At 40.7% G+C, this 10,493-nt stretch overlaps 1 protein-coding gene across 1 annotated transcript; it reads left to right on the forward strand.

Annotated features, from left to right (window-relative positions):
* The first annotated feature begins 53 nt into the window (after window positions 1-53).
* Window positions 54-9,539, forward strand: LOC133995956 (palmitoyltransferase ZDHHC18-B-like). Its single transcript, XM_062435465.1, has 10 exons — window positions 54-161; window positions 288-839; window positions 1,521-1,681; window positions 2,827-2,976; window positions 3,192-3,329; window positions 3,682-3,733; window positions 3,858-3,960; window positions 4,046-4,158; window positions 4,480-4,582; window positions 9,183-9,539. The coding sequence occupies exons 2-10, from the start codon at window positions 562-564 to the stop codon at window positions 9,537-9,539; spliced, it is 1,455 nt and encodes a 484-aa protein (XP_062291449.1). The 5' UTR covers window positions 54-161; window positions 288-561.
* Window positions 9,540-10,493: the final 954 nt, after the last annotated feature.

A 10,493-nucleotide genomic window follows, 5' to 3' on the forward strand; every position in this document is an offset into this window, starting at 1 on the left:
TTTGAAAGAACAACCGGAAATTCAGATAGTGTTTGTATTGAGTTTGACAGCAGCCGGTGCACCTGGACGGACGGTTCGGTCTGTGGCAACGAAACTTAATAATAATCACGATTGTGTCAGGACTCCCGGTAGGAGAGCAACATGCATTCAAAATGACGAAGGTTTGGAGCTTCTTTTAAGTCATGCATATTAAATAAAATGGAGTAAAGCAGCTGAAATGTGCAACTCAAGCAAGCTAAGAAGCTATCAGTGGTAACAGTGCTTTGTTTTTTTTTTACGTTAAATAGCCCGCAGCTGGCTGAGCTACATCTTACTGGAGACTGTAAGAGGAATAAATGAAAAGGCATGGAAAGTAACGGGGATGTGATTTCCAGCACGGAGTCTGTGGGTTGTTTACAGCTGGAGAGCCATCACAGTGGATTAGCTCGTTTGCTCCGCGGAATGACGACATCTGCGGCGTCCAGCTGCCTCAAACACGGGTGTCGGTGATGCGGTCGGTCGCTGGCCAAATGCCCGGTTGTCCGAATTGGGACAGAGCAACCAAAACTACATTCTAAAATCATGAAAAACTGCGAGTATCAGCAAATCGACCCGCAGGCACTTCCGACACCAACCCCGACCCCTCCTCCACCGCATCATCACCATCACCATCACCATCATCATGGACACGACGGTGACAAGAGAGAGGAACCGAACAGACTGAGGAGGAAGTGGGAAGTTTTCCCCGGAAAGAATCGCTTCTTCTGCGGCGGGCGGATCATAGTGGCCCGGCAGAGCGGGGTCCTGCCCCTCACTCTGGGCCTCATTCTCGTCACTAGTGTATTATTCTTCATATTTGAGTGAGTTTACGAGTCACATTAAACCTACAAATCTGTCATAACACCAGCGTGTCCAGTCGTTGTCCTGGGGAGAATGGTATCCTACATTTCAATAAATGTCAGCTTCCACCACAGTACGACAATGCCAAAGCTCTATAAATATACATTTTATTGAATTGTCTCCAGGCTGTTGTAAGAGATTTACACCCAACTGTACAGCAGGCTCTAATGATTCATAAAAAAGTCTTTTTTAATGCTCTACAAGAGCTATTCCATTTAACTTAACTTAAAAATGTCAGATTTCTTAATGGAGTCTGGCACAAAGTACATATGGGAGCTAAATTCGTCCCATTCTTTGGCCATATAAATATATATTTTGGTTCTACATTATAAAATCAAATCTGAGTTTATTCTTGCAACTGTTAATGTATCATGATATTTTAAACCAAAGTGTTGTAAGGAGTAGTGCTTGGCTATGAAAATTACATCTTTCTCTCAGTTTTTTTGTGAAAACTGTGTTCTATCTCAAGGGATTCAGATGGTGATTAAAAGCACTGAATGTTAATTAAAACTTTATCCCCTAGTGGGTAAAAAAGTAGGTTCAGTCATATGAGACCTGGCTTTGTTTCCATCCTTTTTTCCAGCCTTTGATTTTGATTACGGTCAGCGTTCCTCTGTAATTCATCCTCTCTCTGTCTGTAGCTGTCCGTTCCTGGTCAAACACCTGACCAGCTGCATACCTGTTATCGGAGGAGTCCTCTTTATATTTGTGGTAATCACCCTGCTCCAGACCAGCTTCACCGACCCCGGCATCTTGCCCAGAGCAACACCGGACGAGGCGGCAGACATTGAAAAGCAGATTGGTAAGGACCTTAAAGTGGGGTCAGATGTTTATGGTGGTCTCTTAAAATCATAACATTTTTACAGTGTTGGTGTTTTCCTCCAGAGTGATGTTCCTGCTTACAGTTCTAGTTTATGGCACTATATTTAGTCCATAATTTTGCATGACAACCCTCCATCTGGACTTTTATATTACCTAAAGGAAATTTAATCGCTAAATCCCCAAACTGCTTAAGCTCAGCTCACTTTTTGGAAGTCACTGTTCAATTAAGTCAAACATAAAGGATGTTCTATTTTCAGTAAAGCCAACGTCACTTCCATAAGAGCTTTCACACGGTATATTATGCTACAGAGGAAGAATTCACAGTTGAGATTAAAGGCATTGTTCTGCCCCAAGAAACTGAAACTTTGAAGCTGAAACATTGGGAACAATCACCAGTCATACCGTTAATTTTGATGATGATGATGAAATCGCTGACACATCAAACAACAAGACTTCTAACAGTCTAATAAACATCACAGTGTTTCATTCGTCCTGTTGACTTCTAATTCTGAACTTGCCATCGTTCATCAGTTATCTTCCCTGTCAGTTTCAAGTCTTTCCAGCATGTTCTTTTCTTTCCATGTGTAGATGACCTCAGTGTCTATAGCTGGCTTCGTGTTCACCTTGTAACTCCTACTCAACACCAAAGTTTAGGCATCAGTGATGTAAGATGTTCATTTTACCTAACTGTACCGCTTTTGTTCCAGCTATTTTTGAAACAAAGACGCTGACTTAAATATTCAGAATTGACCTACCAGCACACCTTTTAAACAAAAGTTTTTGACATTTAGTTTCAAGAAAGTCAAAGCTCCAGCAACATTTGTAGTACAGAATAACTTTATTAATAGACCAACGCGTTTTTCGACTTGCAGCCTTCATCAGGATGACCCTGATGTTGCTGGAGCTTTGACTTCTTCCCTTTTCCATGCACCTTTTGAAGTAGGTGAAGTTGTGCCAGAAACCTCCACTCTGTTTCTATGACATTTAGTTATTCTCTGAACAGGTGTCTTGGTGCAGAACAGTGGTGGACTAGATGCTCGTTGAACTGTGTTTAGTGTATGTTAAATGGTAAAGTTATAGGTGCTAATAAGCCAGGTCATTATCCCTTTGTTCTCTCCGCTGTAGAGAACACCGGGAGCACCAGCTACCGGCCGCCACCGCGCACCAAAGAAGTCCTCATCAACCAGCAGGTGGTCAAGCTCAAGTACTGCTTCACCTGCAAGATGTTCCGGCCTCCGCGCACCTCCCACTGCAGCCTGTGTGACAACTGTGTGGGTGAGCTGCGGGCACGAACCAGCATGCTGACATTTATTGGTGATAAATAATAAATGAGGGCTTCACATGGCTAACGCAAAGCATCGTTCCATTACTGTAGCGCAGGCTGGACTGACTTGAATGACATATCAGTGTATTTCCCTATGTGGTGTGTGAATTTAAATGTAAATGTCAGCGGTTACTCTTGAGTTCACTGTGGATTCTCCTCGTTTCAGAGCGATTTGACCATCACTGCCCCTGGGTGGGGAACTGTGTGGGGAAACGCAATTACCGCTTCTTCTACACCTTCATCGTGTCACTCTCCTTTCTGACTGCATTTATCTTCGGCTGTGTGACCACACATCTGGCACTGAGTATGTTTTTCTGCTTCAGCAAGCGTGGCTTAAAGAGGCAGGACCTTACTGATAATAACTGCCAACACACCTGGCTCAAATAGCAACTTGCAAGCACCTTGTAGTGTTTGTTTTGTCTCGCCCTGAGCACCAGACAGTTGGGCTTTACCACATTAGCGCACCAGGTTTCTGATAAGAGAAGTATGCCGAGTGCTTTGCTGTGACTGTACAGTATGGTTTCATTTGGCAACTGAAAAAAACCCTTTTTACTATTTAGGGAAACAGAGTAATGCCAGAACACAGCTACACAACTTAATGCTCTTAGAAACATAGTTTGAGCCTTGTGTCAATGTGATTTCTTCCTCTCTTTCAGGGGCTCAAGGTGGAAAAGGCCTTGTGTTTGCTCTACAGGAGAGTCCAGGCAGATATCCTTCACTTGCAAATGTGTTTATATGATTTCTCAAACTTGTCAACATTGTCAATGAGCAGGTTTTGTTAAGTCCTACCTCCTACAACACACCAATACTAAGCCTTGACCTAACCCTTCACTGCAGTGGAGCTGGTGATATGCTTCTTCTCAGTCTGGTCCATCTTGGGCCTCTCAGGCTTCCATACATACCTGGTTGCTTCCAACCTGACCACCAATGAAGACGTGAGTAATGCCTGGAGTTGAATGTTGTTTCAAACTGAGTTGTTGCACTATTACTAAGTTTTATGCTTTATCTTCTCCATTGTAGATTAAAGGTTCTTGGTCAGGGAAGAGTGGAGCAGAGTGTGCCACTAACCCATACAGTCATAGAAACATCTTTATCAACTGCTGTTCTGTGCTCTGTGGACCCATGCCACCCAGGTTAGCCCCGAAATCACATGCAAAGTCCTCTTTTCGTTGTCATTATCATGTCTCATCTTGATGTAGGATAGATTTGGTTCCATAATACCTGCCGTGCTACAAGGGGACCCCTGGAAAACCTTGTCTATTTCATTCATTGCAAGGGTGTAATGAAAATAGTTTTAGGTTTATTGATTTACACCCGTATAATATACACATTGTACATTGTTGTATTTTTTAAAGTTTCTGTGTGTGCTTGCAGGCATGCAAAAGTTTTATCATTTTATTACCTGACACAAAGAGGAACACACATGGCTAATTTTTTAAAACTTCCTTTTTCAGTCTGATCGACAGACGAGGTTTCCTGCCTGTAGACGAATACGCTCAAACCAGCGGAACCGACATCGAGTTACCCACCCTGGCCGCTAAAAGCGAGATAAACGTGGTAGGAGGGTCTTCCCAGCTGGCTTTTGGCTTACAGGAATCCCCCTTTCCTGAACCCGCATTCCCCAACTCCCAACAAAACTCTTCCTGTGCCTGACAGAAGCATTGTTGCCTGTTGTAGCCCCAACTCAGCATTTGTCTTTTGCCTGTTGTTGACTTGTGTCTGGGTTAATCCCTCCATATACTATATTTACTCTACAGTTTACTTATTAGTATTCAGTATGTTAATGTGAAGACTTTTTAACTTTTGTTGAACAGCAGCCACTGTGGCTGAGCCATACAGCATAAAGCTAAATACCAAAATAGCACAAAATCAGGAAACTGACTCAGTAATGTCAGTCACGCAAAAATATCTATGCTAACAGAAGTTAACATTAGCCATAATAAGCCATTATACATACCATACCTTGCAGCCAACACTGCATTAAATTGAGCAACAGTATATTTTTTTATTGCTTATGACAGTTTTCTATTTGTAAGAGTAGGATTGTGTTATATCTTTCAAACGTTAAAATCTTTGTTTTAAGTACAGTCAGAGTTGGAGACAGGATACAGCATTAGCCTAGCTTAGTTTGAAAACGGGAAACAGGGAAACAATTAGCTTGACTCTGTCCAAAGTGAAGAAAAAAAAATCCACCTTTCAATACCTCAAAAGCTCACAAAGTAATATTATATTCTTTTACTAAAGATAAATGTAAAAAAATAATAATTTGTGATTTTATGTGGAAGTAACGTGCAGCTTAAAAAATAACTTTGATACGTAAGTTTGTACATATCTGTTTATATGCAAAATCAATAAGATACATTGTGAAAATAAGACATTTAGAGTTGTTTGTAGGCATATTTTCATACTTTGGTCAAAGCCAGGCTAGCTTGGAGTCTTCATGCTAAGCTAAGCCAAGCTAACGAAATTCTGACTCTATCCCTGTTCTTAATACGCAGCCATGAGATTGATATCGATCTTCTTATCTCTTTCCTGGGTATACAGGCTTTATGTCACATTGTGTGTTGAACTATTCCTGTAAGAATTATGATTTAGTAAGTGTGGCTGGCTGTTAATGCATTTCTGAACAGCCAACTCATAGAAACATAACAGTTTAAGATTTACAGCCTCCAGAATGAGGAACAGCAATCCCTTTATCACTATACATAAATGTCTATTTTTACATTTTCTATCTCAGTCTACACCTCAGTATTTTTGTTCCTGTGCAGTATATGGACTCAGGGTGTTTTTATGAGGAAGGAAGAGAGCAAGAGTTGTAAGGGGTGAAGGCCACTCACAGAGTGAGTGGCTCTCCTGTGTTCTACCTGACACCAGGTGATGTAAAAGAATGCCTGGATTTTTGTTTACAAGACATAACTACAGCACCGATAGCATTGCAGTCTGAGCCACAGTAGTCTCATATCAAGCAAGAGAGCAGCTTTTTTTGTTTTGAACAGGTCTGCTGTAAATTCCTTATTTTATTTGTGTGTACAGAATGAATTGAAAGCCAATAGAAGCCCTTTAGACTCAAATTAATTGAATTGTTGAGTTGGGTTTGGTGAGTGTCTGAAAATAGTCTTCTGAATTCAGCTGGTGACGATGCGAGTGAAGCCAGCAGATCCTCTTTTTGTATTCCGTGCCGTCTCATGTGAACAGTTATGTAGGTCTGCATTCGAAAGGTCAAAGTGCCAATCATCATCATTTCCCATTTGTGTTCCCCTTCATGCTTTTATTTAATGTTTTTTTTGTTTTGTTTGATTTGTTCATCATATTTTATACATATATCTATTTTATCAGTATCTAAGATGTATCACATATTAATAATTAAAAATGAATGAAACATGCATTTTGTCCATGCAGTGCAACATCTGTGTGAATTCATTTTTCTTGTTTGCCTGCCCATCTACTAATAATATTGGAGTATAACTTTTGTATTCCAAGAGAAGAAAAGCCCAAAACAAACTGTCCCAGTGTCCCTATATGTCCATCAACCCAATCCTAACCTGTTGTTATGTATGTGGTCTGTCTCTATGTGTGCCCATGTCCCGCCACCAACGCTAGGAGGAGAAATGTCTGGACTTTGCTGTGTCCTGCACTGGCTGATTAGCCACATTTAGAGCAGGAAAAGCGAGGCTTGAGCTTGGTAAGGCTGTTTACAGAGAGGGAAAGCGAGTGCAGAGTCTCTTGTGCCCACCACTGTGTCTTTTGCATGTCCTCTTGGCTGGCTGCTGTACTGCTGCATGGCTTTATTCATACGCTGTCATCTTGAATTACATTGCGGATTGCATAATTTAACACAACACAGGCTGTGCTGTATGTAAATTTAATTCACAATGTACAGTTGTGTTGCTATATCTCAACCAATTCTGGTATGCCATGTCAGTTTTATCTTTAAATTTAGCTATTCATTTTTTCATTTTTTTTGTGCCACAAATTAGCAAGAATTCAGTTTATTATATGCGATTTGTTCTTGTCAAAACACATTTGAAACAGCATTTTAGGCCACTGTGGGACATGAAAAATGTAAATTATATTAACAGAATACTTCATACGTGGGTTAGACAAGTAATGCTGAGCAGAGCAGACATGGAAATCATAAAAATATGAATATAGAAGGAAGCTCATTCAAAGAGAATAAACCAGTACGTAATGACTTCTGATGGATGCATTATTTAGAGACAGCAACTCCAAAGTGTTTTCTGCTGACAGCAGATTGGGCTGACCTGAATATTTACACAGTGAATAGGGAAGTTAAAATGTTTTAAACTAGATGATTGGTTAATGTTTCAAATTCTAAAAAAAATGGGACCCGCAACTTTTTATGCTCATGCAGTTTAACCATATTCACAGAGCTTCAGGTTTGCAGCCATTTCAGACTTAATTCAGGTGAGACACACTGATCAAAGCTGCATTAATCAACATTTTGTATTAACAATGGATCAAATATAACGCTAAAGGTGTTGCTAGTAGTAACAAACCCTCAGAGAATCATCTAACTGTTCCTAGGCCTGTCATGATATATTGTCTCAGAAATAATCATGATAAACAATATTATTGTCATTTGAAGATCATTTTATACCACTAATATAATGATAATATAATAGCATAGTAATGCAAGAGGGGTGGGGGGTGGGAGTGGAGAGTGGGCGCTACACTTCTGTAAAAAAACAGACTGCCATTATGGTTGGATACAGAGTTATTTACCTTTAATTCTTCTGCAGTCTCCACTTAGGACATGCACAGTGAATAATGGAGGACACTACTTGCTTAACCAATGTGACATGAATAGCTTCTTAGCTGTTAATGTGAAGTGTGACAATATTGAGGTCAAAAAATGATCAAGATCATGTCCATGTATTATATAAGTCCATATATATTGACAATTACCTTATTGTACGATAAGTCGATAAGGTAATTATTGAGACAAGCCTGGTTGTTCCTCTCAGCTCGCCATATCAACTTCAAGTGATGATATGTAATATGTTGTGTTCACAGTTTGTACTATTCTAATTGGTCAAGAAAATCTTGAATGCAAGTGTAACACTTGAAACTAAAAATATGACTGGCAGCAGGAGTCTTTAAAATGTCTTTGTGACCGTAATTGTCCTTAAAGCAGCATTACACATGAACCAAGAGCATAAAACTAGTGAGCTTCTCAATTGAGATCAGTGCCACTCACAGTTCAAGAAACCATTCTTACATGTCAGTTGTTCCTGACAGGTCAAAGGCAGTTTACTTGTCATGAGAAATAATACTCAACCTGTGAGAAGAGCTTTCTTCAGTAGCCCTGGAGGAGCTTTGTTCAGTCTGAGAAAATAACCCCTGATGATTTCCTCTAGATTCACTGAGATGATTCCTTTCCTCATTTCATTGAGTGAAATGGCTTGACAACTATTAGATGGATTGCCATAAAATGATCCGTGATGCTCAGAGGCTGAATCCTGATGATCCCCTGACTTTGCATTTAGCAAATTTAACTTTGTCCAATAATTGGACCAAATTCCTGTGAAATTGCCATCAACCTCAGCTGTACTTTGTGTTAGCATGCTGACTTAGCATTTAGATCAAAGCATTGCTGTAAAAAAGCACAGTCTCGCAGAGCTGCTAGTGTGACTGAGTGGTGTTTGCTTGCTAACAGAAAGCCTGCGTTACATACTGGGGGTTTGAAATATTTGGGTGTTTAGCAGGCAGGAATGGTGTAACAAAAGAGTTGCATTATATAGCAAATGCAGGATGCAGTGATAAAACTAAAAGTGAGGACATCTCTGCCACAATTTTGACCCTTTCTTTATAGATGTGTATCTTGAAAGCCTTGAAATACTATTCTCAAACTACTTTCTCATGTACCTTAAACTAAAATACTATGAAGTATGATTTTCCAGGTGTAATACATATCTTTTTGCAGATCTATGGCATGAAACACGTGGGAACTCTTACTTCAAACCTCATGTGTTGCTTACTCACACTCACAGCTTGCCTTTGATTCATCTTGCACATCTGTTGCTGCATTTGCTGAAGTGATTTAACACCCTGCTGCAGTCCTGCTTACTTCATTGGCTTGTCTCATCAGTTCGTGTCTTTTTTTACCCTCCCCTCTTCTTTCCCGTGCTTCTCCCAGTGCACACAGGGAACTAAAGGTCTGCTGGAGTCGGCCACTCGCTCTCCGCTCTTGTCTACCCCATGTCCTCAGGGGAAACCTCAGTCAGCTCATACCTGCCCAGACAACAGCCCCACGGTGAACTCTGACCCCTCGCCAGAGCTCTCCACGAGCTGTGGGGCCCGCCATACCGCCAGATCCCTCAGTGATACGTCCCCTCCACGTCACACCAAGACTCGGTCAAAGAAAAGTAAAAGAGCGGCTTTGCATATTCCCAACCCCGCCTTCGACGACCCTGCTTCCCCTACCTCTCCAGATGCAGGCCCCAGCACCAAAGGGAGCGGCCAAAAAGGTGCCACGTCCGCTTCTATGCACTGATTGACTTGGATGGCGGCTTTCTCAAGTGAAAACACACATTGTTCGAAGCTTGCATGCTGTAACACAGTCAGATTCAAGTGGTATAAAATATTACTTATTTTCTTTATCGTTTGTTGGTTCTCTAAAAGTGCTGGATACAGTCACTGAGTATGACAATCGTAAAGACGGACAGACAAATGGCTGTTTATCTTGCTGTGTGCTCCATCTGTAGGGGAAATAGAGGAGATTGGATGTCAATGGTGAAACTTAGCCTTTGGTATATGATGAAAAGCACATGTAAAGATGAAATCTTTAAGATTGAAGAATTGGCATTCTGATAGAGCCATGTGTCTTTCTGATGATTATCATTTAAAACATGAATTCTACCAGCACGTGGAGCTTGAAACATCAGTATCTTACCTGAAAAGCTTTTTATGGAGGGTTCAAGCTCAGAATTTATCTGCATCTGTAAAGAGTAAAGTTTCTCTTTAAGGGAAAGTCCACCCTAAATATGGAATTCACATATGTCATTTCTATAATATAGTGCAGCTCAGTTTATGGCGTGAAAGCCATTTCCTCTTTAAGCTGAACTGCAGAGAGACCGTTTGTACTGATGATGTCATCGTGAGACATACAGGCAGCAGATAATGGAACAAGTCACAGGACTTGGACAGCAATCATGACGAAATTTCAAGATTATGGGGACATTTTCTCATCCCTATCTGAAAGCTCTGAAAATGTCAAATCATTGTCATTTGGATGTGCTGCATAGATGAGTGAGAAATTTAATGAAAAAACAACATAAAGTAGATATTGGTCCACCATAAAAATGCCTTCAGGGCTTCTTGTCAACGATTCCCTAAGTCCTTAAACTCTACTAGAGTGATGAACACCATGCTTACAAAGGATATTCCATCGTTTTGATGATGATAATTAACACAAGGCATGATCTGACTGTTCCCGGATTTACTTTAT

This window comes from Scomber scombrus, chromosome 16, assembly GCF_963691925.1.
Source record: "Scomber scombrus chromosome 16, fScoSco1.1, whole genome shotgun sequence".
Classification (NCBI taxonomy): Eukaryota; Metazoa; Chordata; class Actinopteri; order Scombriformes; family Scombridae; genus Scomber; species Scomber scombrus.